Here is a 17,684-nt window from a genome sequence, read left to right as displayed (position 1 = left end):
GCGGAGACAGGGGTTTCTTCATCTCGAGCCAGGATCCGAACCGTCTGAATTCGGTCCTGCCGATCCCCACCGCGTGTCGCGCCTTCTACCCCTTCCCATCTCGTGGCGACAAATCTGTTACGAGATTTCCACCTTCATCCTCGCCCACCTCATGGCAATGAATTTGAACGGGACGCAGATTCCCGCGAACGGGGTGAGAACGACGACGTTGGGCATTCGCGGCGTCTGCGTCGGCTCCTAAAGAGAAAGGGAGAGAAAGAGTATGATTCTCCCTCTGTCTTTCGCCGCGGATCCAGACGCTATCTTCGGTTCCGGGCCCAGCGCGGCGGGCGAGATTATAGTTCCTCGAGAAGGACGGCCGGAATGTCCCTCCCGACGGTGTCTCGCCACCGACACGTCGGGCTGATCTAGCCTGTCGGGCTAAACGTCATCCACCGCGACAATCGATCGTAATAGTGCTTCAAGAGCTCAAGGTGTGCGTCCTCCGAGTGTGCGAGTCTGCGACCGTCCTCGCGACGTGTGGATCGTCGTTCTTCGTCGTCTGTCATCCGTCTGGTCCCGACGGCGCTCCCAGGCGTCCTCAGGTGTCTCAGGTGCGGGATCCTGCCACAGGACGAGCCGTGCCATGTCAAAACTGGCGAAACGCGCATTCGAGACAGGCTGTTCGCGCGCGTTGATAGGATCTACCCCACTATCCTGCACGTTGCTCTAGCCGCTGTTCCACTACCCTCCCCTGCTTCTCCTCGTCGTCGCAGTCCAGTTTCCCCCACTTTACGCGCACCCCGCCTTTTTTCTCTCTCTTTCTCTCTTTTTCTCTCTTTCTCCTTCTCTCTACTCTTTTTTCACCCCTCGCTTATTACCACCGGGAAAACCCCTGCGTTTGCTCCTCGCGCGCTGCACCTCGCCGAGAGCGGGGTAGTTTTCGTACGAAGCGCCCTTCCGTCGAGTCGCTGAAAGAGAAAGAGAGAGAGCGAGAGGGAAAGAAAGGGGGAGAGGGATAGGAAAGAGAAGGAGATAGGAACGCACACGAATTGCGGTGCAATCCGCTGCAACGGTGTGTGACAGACGAGGCTGGAAGTGTAACCGAACGATGGAATTAAAGAGGCGTGATCCGTCGCGATCGGCCGCCTTGGGAATTTCTCCTCGCGGAAGCGGTTGAGCGAAGTGCAAACGGTTTCTCGTCCGTTCCGGCTGGTCTCGGAGAAAGAGAATGAGATAGATAGATAGAGAGATAGAGAGCGAGAGAAAGAGATAGCGTCCCGCGAGTGCAACGAGCTAATCCGCGATAACGGAGAGCAATCTCTCCCAAAGGGATTTTCCCTGACGTCCTTCTTGCGCTATCAGTGTGGAACGTGAATTGTGCAGGTGCGTCTCGAATCGAATCGCTCTTTTTATCCTTTATCTTTTCGGACTTTCGTTTGATCTTGAACGTGTCGAGTCAGACGCATTTCTTAACGAAGCGTTCGTTCATCGCGAGTGATGAGATTATTTGTTAATCTTCATAGCTATCTTGTTATTTCGTACGTAAATAAATGTTCTAATATCTTCGTTCGTTTAAGCATTCATCTCGTCCTTCTGTATTGAGAGAAATATCAGTTGGGTGCAAATTTGCCGCATCATTTATAATACGTACAGCTTTTAGCTTAATTACAGCTAAATCGCGATATGCATGCGAGGTAATCAAAGCGAGATGAGAGATTGAGATCAAAGGGAATCCAATGGTCGATCTAGATAATAATTCACGAAAGGATTTTATGACGTGCGTCTTTGGCACCCTCGATTTTAACGAATTAATTCTATGCGATTGATCTGCATGAGAGAAAAAATTTACCGCACAAACGTTTCGAGTGACAGCATCCGATTCGTCGGGTACGATTGGTTTTCACTGGATTTGCCGGCCGCACATATATATCGGCTCATAGTTTTATTTTAAGAGTAGGTCAACATCGTGGGACGCACGCTGCGCTTTAGCATGCAATTGCATTTGAATCTGAATGGCAAATTGATAACTTTTATACAGTAGCAACATAGAGCGGCCTCCCAGTTGCGAATATATCCACAAATCTGGACGATATCGAATATTCTGATGGGAGATTATTCATGTTCATGCCAGTGATTGTAATACCGATATTTCGCTCTCCGAAATGATGAAATACTCTCTCTAAAATAAATTACATTTTATATAGAGTATTATTAGATTAGGCTAATTAGAGAACTTTATAGTCTTTCATTGATTGTAACCGCAATAAATCAAATATGTATTTTTATGTATATTTATTATTGTATTCATTTTTGTATTATGCAAACCTCTTTACACGTACATATATAACGCCGATAACATAATACTGATATCAGCGATCAGAGATTAAATCACGTATATAGATAAATAATGAAAAATTATTACCTTATTCCGGTATTGCAATCACTAATTTATGGCTTCTCATCACGATGGAGTGTTAATCTATTAACAGCCAATGTTTCATTTTCGGGACAAAAGTTTTATTGTGAATAAAATGATTTTCGAAAATGTTGAAAATGTAATTTAATGAAAATAATCCTTTAAACTTTCCAGTGTTTAACTTTCAAATATTAAATTACCAGCTGTTTAATGATTGTAGTATTAATTCGAGATTAAAAAAAAAAAAAGATAAAAGCACACGCCTCGTGACATATTTAAAATTTGTTATATATTACATTTAAAGGACTGTTAGTTTTTAATATAAATAAGCGTTTCTGAAATTATGTTTAAAATTATTTTTTTTTTTTATTTGAAAATCTTTTCTGAAGCTCCATTTAAAAGAATTTTTTTAATTCTTTCACGTATTTAAGTCTCCTTCCACGTATCTCTTTAACTAATTGTAAGATTGTTATTTATATCCTTGTGTGACTGCAATAGATTAAAACTCATAATTCATACTTACTAACTAGCGACGTGGCATTAAGTTACGAGGTCGTCGTGAAGTGCCCGTGAGTTGTGGTTGCAATTAATATAACTTTCAGCCACGTCAATGTAGTTTCAACTTCTTTCTTGGCAGTCGACCAAATTAATATACGTTCCAACTGAAAAGGCGAAATTTCTTGGACGTCGTCGTATCGCAATTACGTCAATATTCGATTGCGTTTCATCGAAAGTAAACACTTGTGAGCAAACAAAGTGCTATACATGCTACATCTCGCGCGTTTCGAGCATTCGATATGTTTCGTCTTGGCGAGCGAAATCAGAGCGCATGCTGCAACGCAAAGTGTGTTTTGCCGTCATGCAGCAAAATGCATCCCGTCAGCACCGAGCCAATATATTGAGCTAGAATTTACATAAACGCATATGCAGCCTCGCGCTTCTGCCATATTCGAGTAGTGTGTACAAGCAAAACACGTCTATTCCTATGCGCCACTTTGGCCACGGGAGCGCTATTTTTCTGCCAGAGGAAATATCGCGGCTCGGTGTCCGTGACAGTGAACAGAATTTTCTCTGTGCGATCAATCGCACCTCTTAGATATTGCACGGAAATTTAAACATTGAATGCAACTGAATCTGGACGCGTTGGACACCATTAAATCTACCACCCGGTTGGCAAAGTGGGTTAACGTACTGCCAGTCCTTACAATCCATCTTATTGATCTTAAAGTAATCAATATAAGCTCGTGTTCTTTAAACCCCGTCCTTGTCCGTTTTCTGAAACAATGCCAGCTGGTTTTTTTTTCAAGATTTTAAAAATTTCGTTGCCATTCATCAGGCCACCATTTCGTGCCACGAGTGTTCGCTATTTCCGTGTTCTGCGATGATGCAGCTGTGCTCCCGACGTACGTAACTTAAAAGCGCGTCGTTGTTCGCTCGCGAAATTAAATTCCTCGGTTTGCGTTCGCGTCATTTTTAAGACGACTACCGAGATCACGCGACACACGTCGGGAACGCCGGCAATTTATCAATAACTTGTCCCACTTTCTCGAAAGAACAAGCGCACGTTTCCTTCCTCATGCGAGGCAATCTTGCACCACGTATCGCTAATCGATACCCAAGACAAATTCCTTCCACCGCGTTATTTTCGCTGCGCCAGCCATCTATCTCGTCCACGTCTTTTAACCGATATTTTTTTCTTTCTTGCAGAACGTCACGATCGCAGCAGGTAACTTCCTAAAGACGGTTCTATTTTTTCGAGACACACCACTACATAGACACCGCTTTGTGCATTAGAAAGTCGATCGCTCCGGCTCGCGCGCCGAAGGTCCGCTTAAAACACGGCTCCTTTTCGTTTCCCGTGGCCGCCCGAGGCCAGGCGAGGCAGAATCCGCATGTAAATGGAATCTTCCCCGTTGAGACAACCATACGGGAGTTCTTCGATAAAGGGGCCGCGAAAAGCAAGTCGTGAATATAAATGCGCCCTCGCGCTTTGAGAATCAGAACGTGCCGGATGCCCCCGTTCCCTGAAACGCAGCCTCGCATTACATAGACAGATGCAGCTGTCCCGCGTTATCGAGAGGCACGATTGCAAAAGTGATAAGCGAGACGGAGACTCTTCCAGCGTAGAAAATTCAGAATAACGTCATGCATGATAATGTTATCGGGAGCTGGAATAAATCTAACACGCCGATTACCGTGTTAGAGTAATAACGTAAATTATCAAGGCGACAGACAAAAGAACAGAGACAAAGATAGAGAGAGAGAGTGATAATACTGCGAATGTCGAAGGAAAAGGTGGATGGAATCGAGAGACACGTTGTCCATGCATTTTCGCGCTGCGTGCCGCCGATGATACGAGCGAATACGCGTCAGCTTACCGGAGCCTCGATCTGTTCGTCGACGATGCTGCTTGACAAACAACACCACCTCCTTGCCCATGAGGATCGAATCGGATCGTCGAGAAATAAACTCAAGAGACTGAAGATGACGACGGCTGAACGAAGACCTGTGCACGACCTGTCGCGTTTTTAAACAGCAGATAAACTAAGAACGCGCTCACCATCGCGCCGGCATCATGGGGAATGGCATGAACAAGGTGAGAAATTCTTTTTTATCAAGAAGCTTGTACTTTTAGATCGATAGTCGTTTAGCTAAAGGAAACATGCATTTTTCATACCGGCAGAAACTTGGATCGAGTTCGGGAGATAGTCTAGAAATCGTATAGGACGTCTTATTCTTTGTGAAATGAATATATTAAATATTTACCGCTTTGGACCGCTTTTCGGTGGGCACAAATCCCAAAGCGGAGTCGAAACGTTCGATATTTAATTTGCATTTATTTAACAACTCCCGAATAATTTATTTGATAATATTTCATCCTCTGTTTCCTGCATTTTTAATGATCAGTCTTTCTCATTATCTGTTAATTGAATATCTGAGGGCTTCTTTACCTTTACTGTTTTAAGATATTCGATTTGTTTCTATCTTCTCGTATCGTCTTCTTTAGCGTATTAATAGACAGCAATTAATTGGGCACTGTATACAGAAGATTTAACAAAGTATCCGAGCGTCTAAAGCAACTTGTCTTAAAAGACGAGGTCTTAAAAGAAAAGGAAATATTGATTTAATTAGTTGTTTTCTATTAAATAATTCCGTTTAAAATCGTTTAAAGTTATCTTTTTCTTTATAGAGAGTTAATTATATTTAATTGTTGTTCCGGATTGTAAATATGCTATTAAATAAGCGTTATAAAATAAGGCTAGCGGATCTTCGTTAAACGCATCTGTTTCCTCTCGTCGCAACGGGGTGAGATTTTTTTTTCATAGCCAATGTTTATGATTAAAAAAAATTGACGCTTTAAATAAATAATTAAAATAAACCTGAAAATTTATTAAATAAACAATTAGCGTCAATTTTTAACCCATAAACATTGTAGTGTTTTTAATTACCTACATTAAAAAAAAAAGCGTTCAAATCCGAGTAGTTTTAACCGGTTCCGAGATAAAAACCTAATTTGCCTCCACTAGACATTAGATACTCCATAATCAAGGGCGCTCATAAAGGTTAGGTATAAAATCGCGCTTCCTAGACCATGACCCTAGACAAGTCGTCAGACATTTTTATCGTTCTCTCCCTCCTCGGCAGTATATTAAGTTAAAATATCGAGCCTCTTTCGACGTCTGCTTGGATGAAAGATTACTTACGATTAGATGACGAAAGAAATCCAGGTCACACTGAGGGAGAAATGCTAATACAAAGCTGCGTGATGGATTCGTAATGGCCGTCGACGTGATGCGGTAATCTTAGATTAACTTACTGTTTGGCAAATATTGAATTTTGATGAAAGGCGTTTAGCTACAGATGGGCGGCATACATTAATGAAATCCCACCCGCGTTGTTTCCTCATTCCACGATTATCCGCGACTAATATTGATTCAGTTTTTAACGATGCGGCGCGATGAGGATCGTTTTTTTTTCTTTCATTGAGTTGGAGGATCGGGTTAACGCGATGGGCGATAAGCAAATTAAGACGTTCAGAGAAGCAATCTAGCGTGGTAATCACTTGGACCGTTCGCGTGTGTGACATTTATTTTCTCGTCGCAATGGGCTACCTCGAAAATACCCATTCTCTCCCGGCGCGGGTCGTTAGTCTCGGTTCCCCCGCGATTTAATTTCATTCGAAATGTTCTTATCGCGCGTTGATTACCCTCTCCTCTACCCCGGTGTTGCAGTCACCGAGTCTGCTCCCTCCTCCGTTTCTTCACGCGTTGATTTTAGACGAGAAGGAACGACCGAATCGACGAGACCACAGCGAGCGATCTACCGAGCGGCTGGCGGCTGTCGTCACGCGATCCGCGGTCAATCGATCGATCACAAACAAAGAGAGGAGGGAAATCCGGAAATCAAAGCGTAAAACACGGGAGAACGACACGTCCGTCTAATGAAGAAAAAATAACGATAAACAAGCTGTCGTGCAGCCGGCATTGTTGGCGAAAATGCGATTCCGATCGCTCGTGGTCTCCTGGTGTGTTTGCGCGATTCACGGCAGCGTGCAGATAGCATCGGGGCATCGATCGCTCGACGAGACATCGCGATCCACCTATCATCCATCCGGTGACATCGAAACCCTCCTCATACATTCATCGAGAAACATCCCGAACTTGCCGTCATCCGTTCTGTTACTTCCGGTGTCCCGACCTCATTTTCAATCGAGATACGCCGTGGACGCGAAGCTGGCCGGGGCCGGGGTCGACGAGAAAACCGGGCATCGAAGATCGGTAAACCCAACGACGAGGGAGACGGCCGATCGCGAGAAGATCGTCGAATCCTTCGCGAAGCGCGGATCGCGCCCGCGCCGTAAACGAAGAAAGAAATGCAGCTGCCGAAAACGGGACGATTGGAAAAAAGTAGGATCGTCATTGCTTAGGTACGAAGCACGCATAAAGTTTGTCAAATCGTCTATCCTGAAAAGCCTATTTATTCCTGTTGGCACTACCAACGTCCTCGCGAGTACTCTGCTGAACAATCTGAACCCTACGTCGGAATCAACGACGCCGCAACGTTTCGCGGATATTGGCTTTACAACCACCGACGCTATCCCGCCAGCGGTTAACGCAATGACGATCACGGATGCTGCGAAGATTGCTACGAAGAAAGCTGACAACCTACCCAGTGGAAGCTACCGGCGAAACTTGTCCCGTAATCGATGCAAGAAGATCAAATGCATGACAAAAACTTGCAAAAAGAAAAGAAAGGAAAAATTGAACGTTATCGACGTACTCGCTCAGGAATTTCTTCGAGATGATCATGAGAACGCGACACTTCACGAACACGATCCCAGTCCGCTGGAGAACGAGGATCTTCGAGCGATCGTGGGATAAAATGGACCGCAACGAGATAATATGCGGCTCATATGCTTCGATATATAATCGTGATGTACAATGTTGCTATAAGATATACAAACAAAAACACTATATCATAATTTATAAGATACGTCGTAAAAGATACGAGAAACTTTGACATTATCGGGCAACATAATTTAAGGGAAAAAAGTCACGTGGATGTAAATTCCGTTTTAAATAATTGAACTTTATATTTTGTAGTAGAAAAAATGTATCAAGTAAAATTGAGACAATTATAAATACTGCGTTGCTTTAACTAAGTTAATTGTTTCAACACGTTTCCTTTCGTCTTTCTGAAATTGCTAAACTTGTATGTTCCGTCGTTGTTAAATCTTGTGATTATATAATTTTATTTTAAAATAAAGCCGACGCGTTTACATATATGATATTTTCTATTTAATACAATCAACGAATTATCGAAAGATATTATGCTTTATATATGTACATAATTTATATTAAAGTAGAAGATGAGTAAAATTATAAATTGCGGTTTCCTTTCGAGGAAGAAATATACATTAAAAGCTACAACGAGACCACATAAAATTATCGACTGATTATTTATTCATTTAACGATCCTCATCGCGAAATGTATCGTATATTTTATAAATCATCGTCGAAGGGGGATTAGCGTAAATGAAGTTTCATTTCGCAACATTTCTCTGTCAGGCTTATCTCTTGCACTTCCGTTTCGCAATTACGAGCTGTACGATCGCGCGTTACTAGACGTAAAATTTTATTATTATCAAGCGTATTATGTCGGTCGTTAAGCGCGAGGTTACGACAGCGCTAGGTAAGTCGTTATATTGAAATGCGTTTAAACAAGTTGTCGAGTAATAAAGACGTGAAGTCAATCCTTCGGTCAGAATGGAACTTATAGTCACGCTATAAAAAGGAAACCCCCGTTGCGACGAGAGGAAACAAATGCGTTTAACGAAGATCCGCTAGCCTTATTTTATAGCGCTTATTTAATAGCATTTACAATCCGGAACGACAATTAAATATAATTAGCTCTCTATAAAGAAAAAGATAACTTTAAAGGATTTTAAACGGAATTATTTAATAGAAAACAACTAATTAAATCAATATTTCCTTTTCTTTTAAGACCTCGTCTTTTAAGAATTATCTAATGTCAAACGTTGACAATCAGTTAACGTATATCAATTAAAACTCGTCGCAAAATGTGTGCATCTCCGCAATTCCCTCGCGTTATTGTTCGCAGGTGCTTCCTGGTCTTTATATAGGTAATTATCAGGACAGCAAGGACGCCGATCAGCTGGAGCGTTTCGAAATCACGCATATTCTGGCTATTCACGACACGGCCCGCCGTTTGCATTCCGTGAGTACAAATGATATATAGCAGCGTATAGCACAAAGTGTGGCCGGATAAAGCATGTACCGAATTTGAGAATCAATAGCTATAGTTGGGTAATTAACGGAAGACTTCAGATTAGAAACGTTTATATTTTTGTACAAAAATAAATATACTCGGACTAAATCTCCGATTGCGTTTCAGGACAAGCATTACCTATGCATCTTGGCCGCCGACAGTCCCGATCAGAACTTAACGCAGTATTTTTCTCTGTGCAACGACTTCATTCATTCCGCCCGTCTTCGCGGTGGAAACGTTCTGATCCATTGGTAGATATATATTCATTGTTGTAATAAATACGGAATGTCTCGAAATTGCTGGGATGTCCTTTCCTGTAGAATTTTTTTTATCGATTTTTAAATATACTTTTCCTTAATGTAATAAAATATTGAAAATTTTAAAATATCTATAATTTTCAAATGATTAGCAATTAGAGGAGTAAATTTTGTTAACGAGAAGTAGACGGAAAGTAAATTTTGTTAACTTAAGGAAGGTGTAAATTGGTCCAAGAAATTGTGATTAGAAGAACATCCAACGATTTTGACAATATAGAGTATTTCAAAATTTTACAAAATTGCGATTTATAAAAGTATAAAATAAAATGAAAATTTTTATGAATAAAGATAATTTTTTTCAGTCTTGCAGGAATGTCGAGGAGCGTGACAGTAGCGGTGGCCTACATCATGAGCATTACTAATCTCTCCTGGAAAGAGGCGCTTAAAGTCGTTAGGGTCGGTCGATCCATTGCAAATCCGAATGCCGGTTTTCAACAGCAGCTCAAGGACTTCGAATCTAGCCGCTTACAAGACGTAAGTAATAAACAAACGCCGGAATGTAGTTACGAAAAAGTCTTCTCGTATCAGTACTCTATTCTATCAGAAATCTTCAAATCGTAGTCGATGTTATTTTACATTTACATCATCAAATTAGATTTCTATATTGTATTATATCTTGATGCAGGAGCGTAATAGGTTGAAAGAGCGATTTCCCAGCCTCGCTCTTGCCGAATCCGACGCCGAGGTCTGCAGCTCTACCCTGAGGAATTACGAAACGCTGGCCCTAGCGAAAGAGGTGTGCGAGGGTAAGTGCGCCATGGGACGCACTTGTCCAACCGGGCTTTGCCGTCAGGCAACTTCTAAGAGGTAATTATATCAAAATTTTTAATTATAAAGCGATGTACATATTTTTATTATATTCAATAATATATATAATGTAGCAAAAAACTACGTCTATAAACAATTTATATAAGCACTAGAAAATTTAATAAAAAACGAAGATGATAAAGACTGCAGTGTAGAATAAACAATGTATATAAATTTGCAGGACTTTAAGAAGAAAGTCATCCACCAGCAGTATCGGAAGCGCGTCATCCGGCAGGACACCTCCGCAAACACCCCGGATGCTTCCGTCCGCACCACCCTCGCCGGCTTTGCACAGATCATCCAGCATTGTGTCCACATCGAGACCACGGAGTGGACCGGCAGGATTGCATTCTTACACCGGAGGATCCGCTCCACCTTCTAGGTAACAGTAATCCTTTCCGGAAGATCTTATCTTCGCTTTTTCGTATCTATATGAAATTATTTAATTGAAAACGTTACGACTTAGTACTTTAATTGCCACATTTACATTTATAAAAATAAGATAAGATTAAAAAGAAAAGAGATATTTTCTTACAAAGAAAGTAGGTTGTTTATTAAAATATGGAAAATAAATATCATATTTATTTTCGAACGTTATTTGGATGCTGCAAAGGCGTTTTTCAAGTTTTCCGAAAGTTGATTAACGTTGATCACACACAGAACTGCGTCGAGGGTGGACCTTTCGGCGGCAGTGGCTTGCAGCAGCAGCAACGCCAGCCTCTCCGCCGTGGGCAGATCGAGCGCGTTCTCCAGTAGCAACTGGCGATTGACCGCCGGTTCCGCTCCGAACACGCCGAGACCGACGCCGCCGGTCTCGCCGCAATGCTGGCCGAGGCGACTCTCGAATCGGCAGACGCCGCAGTTGCCGGTACCACCGGATTCACCGGAATCCCATCCTTCGACAATGACGTAGCAGCGGGACTTGCGCGGTTCTCTGTCGAGCCTGATGGAATAACGAGCCGAAGGAGATCGGCGAACCGCTCGAGGATTTTACCACCAACATTATGCGCTCTTCATCGTCGGCAGATTAAATTACGAATTTGCTATCATTTTTTGGACGCGATTATTTGGATGAGTCCTGGGAGGAAATTTCCGGTAAAAGAGAAAGGAAAGATTTCGATGAAGGTATCTATGAATTATATAAAGACGTGCCTGCGAATGTTTTTTACATGTTTGGGACATTTGGGATATTTAGTGGAACGTATAATCCGGCGGAGTTTGAAACACTATTACGGATAAATAATGATCTATGTGATTTTGCAAGATGGTATGTGTCGGCTCGATTTGAACTCGGGTCGGCGAGGAAAACGACGATACATGCGCGTAACGCGTTGTTGGAAATTGTTGGTGACATTGACTTATACAAGTTGTTACATGTTGTTGCTTATACTCAGCGAGAAAGTGCTTTTACCGCGAATGGGATGGGAAACAACGAGATTCTCTTCGTACGCATCGGGAACACTTTGTGTTTTAAATTTCGCGTCCTACGATTATCTTCGTCCTGATGATTAGATTCTCTCAACGGAGAGATACGAGTAACGACATCGATGGATACTGTGACAATCTGTTATTCAAATATATCACGAGGTTGAATTAGTACGCTCGCGTAACGGATCGATGTGTGAGGTGAAGTAGTAAATTGGAAAGATTGACACATTCGGGACATGGTATTAATCCTTTGGGGCTTTATCGGTTACAACGATAATTGCGTGCAATTAAGTGCGACTGGTTATTTCGCGCTTTTTACGGCGTCGTTCAATCGCGCTAATAATGCGCTCGTTAACGATTCCCGCGTGCAATTTCTCCCTCGGAGATAATGCGCGAATCGTTACCACCTAATCATTGGTTGTGAAAAAGAATATTGCTCAAAGCGGCAATTATGCAATACATACAACAACGTTCCCAAAGGATTAATTAGAAAAGGAAAAAATATATATAATCGAACACATGAGCGCTCAAATGTAGCTTGATAGTTTTGAAATTGATCGCGTAGCGTAAAGTGAAGAGCTGTCGAAGAATATTTTTCGATAGAACTTGCGGCGTGTGTGTGTGTGTGTGCGTGTGTGTGTGTGTGTGTGTGTGTGTGTGTGTGTGTGTGTGAGTGAATGTAGGTGAGTCGTGACGTGTTAAAAGAGAATGAGAATATAAAAAAAAAAGATTGCTTCCAGATCCATACGCGATTCAAAAATTTGTCGTACGAAAGACCGAACGGTTTTGCGCGATTACGTTCGTAGAAAATGAAGAATCTTCGTTCCACAAACCTGTTCCATTAATTTCGTTCGCAACCGTCCATATGATTGTTGGCTTTCTAGCGAGATCGCACTGTTTTATCACAAGTTGTTGAAGAAGCAGGGATAATTACATACATATATATACTATACACATACACACATGTTGGAAACGTTCACGTACATTGTTGTGCGAAGGGCTTTCAGAAAATTTTATAAGCGCGTTGGTCGTCGGTGATCGCAATTATATTATTATATACAAGTAAAGTTGTAGTATATAGGCATTAGGCAAAACTGTTGTTGTTGTCTCGTCAGCACGAGCACCAGTCGTTTACGAATGAGTCGAGATTTAGGATAACGTCGCTTCGATCCCCCTCAGTATTACTAGTGTGCACGATAAAGTAACGTAGATCGTTTTTTAATCGTTTTCATGTACGTTTCACGTACACGCGGGCAGCTATGAGTCGCGACAAATTATTCGATGTGCAAGCAGTCGTTACACCAGCCGATCTTATCGAATGCACATTTTTTCTGCCATTATTCGTGTACATTTTTTAAAGAAACATTCATGTTATTCACGAACAAAGTTGGATTCACAAACATTCTATAGACACTCCTGCAAGAAAATAATAAATTCTTAAGATATTTTTTTAACAATTAGCACAGGAGTTGTGTTCGACCAATAAAAGATAAACAAATTCATAAAAATTAACTTTATTATACTATATATTAAAAAGATATATATTAAAAAGACAGAATAATTAGAGATACAAATTATTATTTAATTGTAAGAGCAAACTTTTAAGATTGTTAGATTACATCAACTCAAATTTTATTGAATTTGAATTAGATGAAGATGAAGGGTTGTAGTTATCTACAAAATAACTGAAGAGAAAGCAATATTTTACAAAAAAATGATAATATATATACATACATATATGTATATAGAGTGTTTCATTATCACCGTAAAATGCTTTCAATCACGTATATTCTGGAGAATAGAAAATCTTACAATTAGTATTAAAATGTCAAGGTCGCAATAATTTCGAGTTATAAGCCAAGTTGACTAATGGTACCGTGCAACGTTCGCACGCTTAGGCTGTATTGATCTGTCATCTATTACTCATTTTCACGTGATATAGATTTTTGCTGCTCAGCTGATTCTATTTTTAGTTTCTCATATATTATATATATACATTTTGAAATGCAAGGGAAAGAATATTCGGCATTTATTTTATAATGCGTTAAATATTTCGGAATGACGAAGGCTATTTACATACCGGTTGGTACACAATAGCGCATGGCGCTCATTTTTGCGTGCTGTCGCACTACTTATAATTAGGTGACACAATCTACATACAATAATTAAATCTAACTAGTCGTATATGAAATCTGTTCTTAAATAATTCTTTCTCGAAGATAACATCGAGTACTAAAATTGGGGATATAAAAATTGTACTTGCATAAAGTTTGTACGTTTGAGAATTAATCTCTCTTGTCATCATTTTTTCATTTGTTTTATACGACATATCACATTTCCAATAGCTTCCCAGATAAAATTTTTACGCTAATACAATGTTGATATTAAATTGCCCATTTAAATATCAAATATTGATTTTGGTATACTCTTACAAAAGTTATATTTAGAAAATTATTTATTTTAAAATTTTTGTTAAAATAAGTAACTTATTAAATATTTCTATATATTACCAAAATATTAGCAGAATTTTTTAATATCTAATGCATTAAAAGTTATTTTAACATAATGCATTTTATATCGATATGTAATTCTGAAATAATCTACATAAAAAGTTTTATTCTAGCTGTGACGAAATAATTATTGGATATCTTATACCTTTCTGTTTTATTTCAAGTAATATAAAGTCAGTATATAAATATGGATGAGTAGACTATTGAAAGATTAATATAAAATCGGAACATTATAAGAACATGTGCAATTAATAATTATTAATGCAGTTTCTTTAAATAAATTAGTCAAAATCTGCCATTTGATTATAACATACTGTATAGTGTTATAATCAAATTGTTCTTTAAGTTTGCTGCATATTGAAAAAATTGTTGACCATTTCCTTCTTTCTTTTTTACACAATTTTATATAACTATGTATTATCTAGTTCTTTATATATTTAAGAAGAATATATCTATATAGGGAGACCTAAAATTCTATTTTAAAAATATGTGGGAAGGAAAAATAAAAAAATATTTACATTAACGCAGATAAATATCAACTTTTTCTACGTGTTTTTGGGCATACATAAATTTATTCCTATTACACATAAATATACACACGCGTATATATGCATTTATATATAATAAAGATATATATGGGTCATTCTGGCTGAAATTTTCACACAAGCGCTATTTTTGTTATATATTTTCTCAGTTATGCGAGATGTACGTTACTAAAAATAACGCGTGTAGCTAAAGATTAAATAGTACTGCAGCATTATTTATCATTTTTTATCAAACTATTGCTCTACAAAAGCTCTGTTATAACCTTATAACCAAACTATTTTCTACCTGTTTTTTATTTATGCGAATGTAAAACTTTTCCTAAAAGTTTTGAATGGCATTTTGTTTGCATGGTATTTTAATTAATATTCTATTATTTAATACGACACCGAAATGAGCCAATAAATGACCAAACCGGTTAATAATACATTAACAACAATAAACCCTATGAGTTTTGTAGTTTGTGCATTTGTGACTGCATAATAGATCGATGAACGGTTACACATTTCCCACAATTAAATATTTGTGAGTATCAATGTGTGTCCTATATATATAACCGATCCATTTCAAGGCAATAAATCTGTTGTATCTATCCGTAATATTTACGAACCCATTATCAGATTAAAGTAAAAGGTAATTTGAGACTTTATACCGATATCACGCGCAACGACGTATAATAATAACAATACATTGATCTGCAAAATAGAAATATAAAATTCAAATTGTAGCAGCGTCTAAAATAATTTAAATCTCGAAAAATAATTATTCCACACACTCAATTTTTCAATTAGATAGTTAATAAAATAATTATACGACTGCCAAAAAAATGTTTTTAAGCATAAATCTTTACAATATTTTCTAAATAAGTCTTTTTTCTAATTCTTATATAGATCACTCAAATAAACGAGCCGAATAAATGGAAATAATTGATTAATTCCGCAAATAAAAATGTACCCAACAAATGCTTAACCACCGCTCGATGCCGCCAAGGCCTTCTCCCTGTCTCTTATTTCTTCGTTGTCGCTTCTTCATTGACACTCACACAACTTTAATGCATGAAGATACAGTTAATTACACTTGCGCGCGCGACTAATCACCAGAATAACGACCGTGCGGTACTTAAGGCGGCAGTTCTAACATTAACTGTACGCGACGTGTATTTTATTACATCGCGACGAAAGAACAATGCGAGAAAAGATCCGCTGCAGTACTAAATATATTGTTTTTAGCTACCCTTTTCTACTTTAAGCAACAAATAGTCTCTGCACATGTTGTAGAGCAATTGTCATTTTGAATAATAAATAACCGGTTGGTTAATATAAACAACCGGATAATGTTGGATAATATAAACAGTCAAAATTCAGCACTGCACGCGCAATTCGCGAAGCACACGTATTATTAATAAATGGTCCATACGTCATGGCATGGCTTTCTGTTGAATTACTCGATCCGATTTGTGTACTGTTAAATTATGTACTATAATGATGTAATAATCCAATACGATCCGCGTTTTCAATACAAAAATAATGGTTGAATCATACCCAAATCGGCGAACTCTTAATATATTCGAATGTATTATTTAAGCATTCCTAAAAAAATAATCCATAAATACCACAACAGAACAAGTCCCATCCTTTATTATCGCCTCGATTCCTATAAATCGCCATGTATGTATTTCTCAGTGCTGAGCAATAAAAATCCAACAAATAACAGATAATTATTCACGGCAGATTGATACGCATATAAACGCGTGAATATTAGGATTTTTTACTCTAATCTCCACAAAATGCGCTATTAAAACATTTATATGATAAATATGAGACACTCTATATTAAGAACAAAGTAATTAGAAGTAAAACTAATCGCATAGTATCGATTAAGGTCCCCGAATATCTAACAACAAAATTAACATTAAATAATTTCTTTATCCACGTAAAAGACAATATTAATCAAATACAACTCTGTTCGTGAGTCAGAACAAAGAGCAGAGGATAATTCTCAATCATCCTATACATATATAACCGTCAAGGAAATTGGCATGACACGAACGTTATTACGAGTTTCTCTGCGAACGCACAATCGGGCACGAGTTTTCATTTTGCGAAAAAATAGTATGCCATGGAAAATGGGGTAATTCGGAGTTTAATGTCGCAATAACAGTGTCTGCCGTTGAGATCGCATCCGTGTGAAACAGCTGCGCCACGTGTCTGGCTTTAGTGTCAAGCCTATCTCCGGCGTGAGGTATCGGTAGAACGTTCGCGTTTAATGTTCTTCATAAAAACGCGCTAATTAGTCCGCATGATCAAGCTGCATCTTAACACACTGTACGGCTAACGCCGATCGGGCGCAGATGAGGGCGATCGAGGATGTTTTCGTACATATCATCCGCATTTAAATCCACGTACCTACACACATACATATTTATTACATATATGCGTGCACACGCACACACATATATTTTGTAAGGTCGCGATATACGAGAGATCGATGTATTCGGGCAGAGAGACGATCAGCCGTAAAGAATTTAAATCTATGCATTTAGCGTGTGTCCCGGTTTCACGGAGCGAACAGGCGACTTTCCCCGATTCAAGAGAGAAAATTTATTGTTTATTGAAATTTTTATTTTTCTTCACTCCCCCGCCCCCCTCACCCTCCCCCCGTTGCTCTTATTAGTCGTACAAAGTGGTCCAAGAGGAGCCGAGAATACAAATCTGTGATCGCTATATTTTTGGAAAACCTACAAGGATATTCGCTCAGTGTGACTCGGGCCCGCACACTTTCTATAGGCGACGTAGATGGTTCTACTTTTTTACAGCGTCAATGTTAACGATCACACATAGGTAGATAGGTAGGTAGGTAGGTAGGTAGGTAGGTAGGTAGGTAGGTAGGTAG

The 17,684-nt window shown here is 39.4% G+C and overlaps 1 protein-coding gene across 2 annotated transcripts; it reads left to right on the top strand.

Annotated features, from left to right (window-relative positions):
• The first annotated feature begins 579 nt into the window (after window positions 1-579).
• LOC112461938 (dual specificity protein phosphatase 22-B-like) lies at window positions 580-14,128 on the top strand. Of its 2 annotated transcripts, none has more exons than XM_025027397.1 (8): window positions 580-593; window positions 4,106-4,994; window positions 9,020-9,136; window positions 9,314-9,438; window positions 9,807-9,978; window positions 10,130-10,311; window positions 10,493-10,693; window positions 10,972-14,128. In XM_025027397.1, exons 2-8 carry the CDS (start codon window positions 4,974-4,976, stop codon window positions 11,222-11,224), a joined length of 1,071 nt encoding a protein of 356 aa, XP_024883165.1. In that variant the 5' UTR covers window positions 580-593; window positions 4,106-4,973; the 3' UTR covers window positions 11,225-14,128. The 2 variants fall into 2 exon arrangements, with proteins under 2 accessions (XP_024883165.1, XP_024883164.1); XM_025027396.1 differs by lacking the exon at window positions 580-593 and adding an exon at window positions 872-1,365.
• Window positions 14,129-17,684: the final 3,556 nt, after the last annotated feature.

This window comes from Temnothorax curvispinosus, unplaced genomic scaffold (genome assembly GCF_003070985.1).
Source record: "Temnothorax curvispinosus isolate PA1 unplaced genomic scaffold, ASM307098v1 QBEX01011887.1, whole genome shotgun sequence".
Taxonomy (NCBI): Eukaryota; Metazoa; Arthropoda; class Insecta; order Hymenoptera; family Formicidae; genus Temnothorax; species Temnothorax curvispinosus.
Note: the sequence above shows the minus strand (reverse complement) of the source record. Positions and strands in the feature narration are given on the sequence as shown.

Excerpts from the sequence above, each read along its gene's own strand:
- LOC112461938 (XM_025027397.1), top strand. The coding sequence starts at position 4,974 with ATGGGGAATGGCATGAACAAG. Across the intron at positions 4,995-9,019 it reads TGGGGAATGGCATGAACAAG|GTGCTTCCTGGTCTTTATAT; the intron begins GTGAGAAATTCT and ends TATTGTTCGCAG. Across the intron at positions 9,979-10,129 it reads AATCTAGCCGCTTACAAGAC|GAGCGTAATAGGTTGAAAGA; the intron begins GTAAGTAATAAA and ends ATCTTGATGCAG.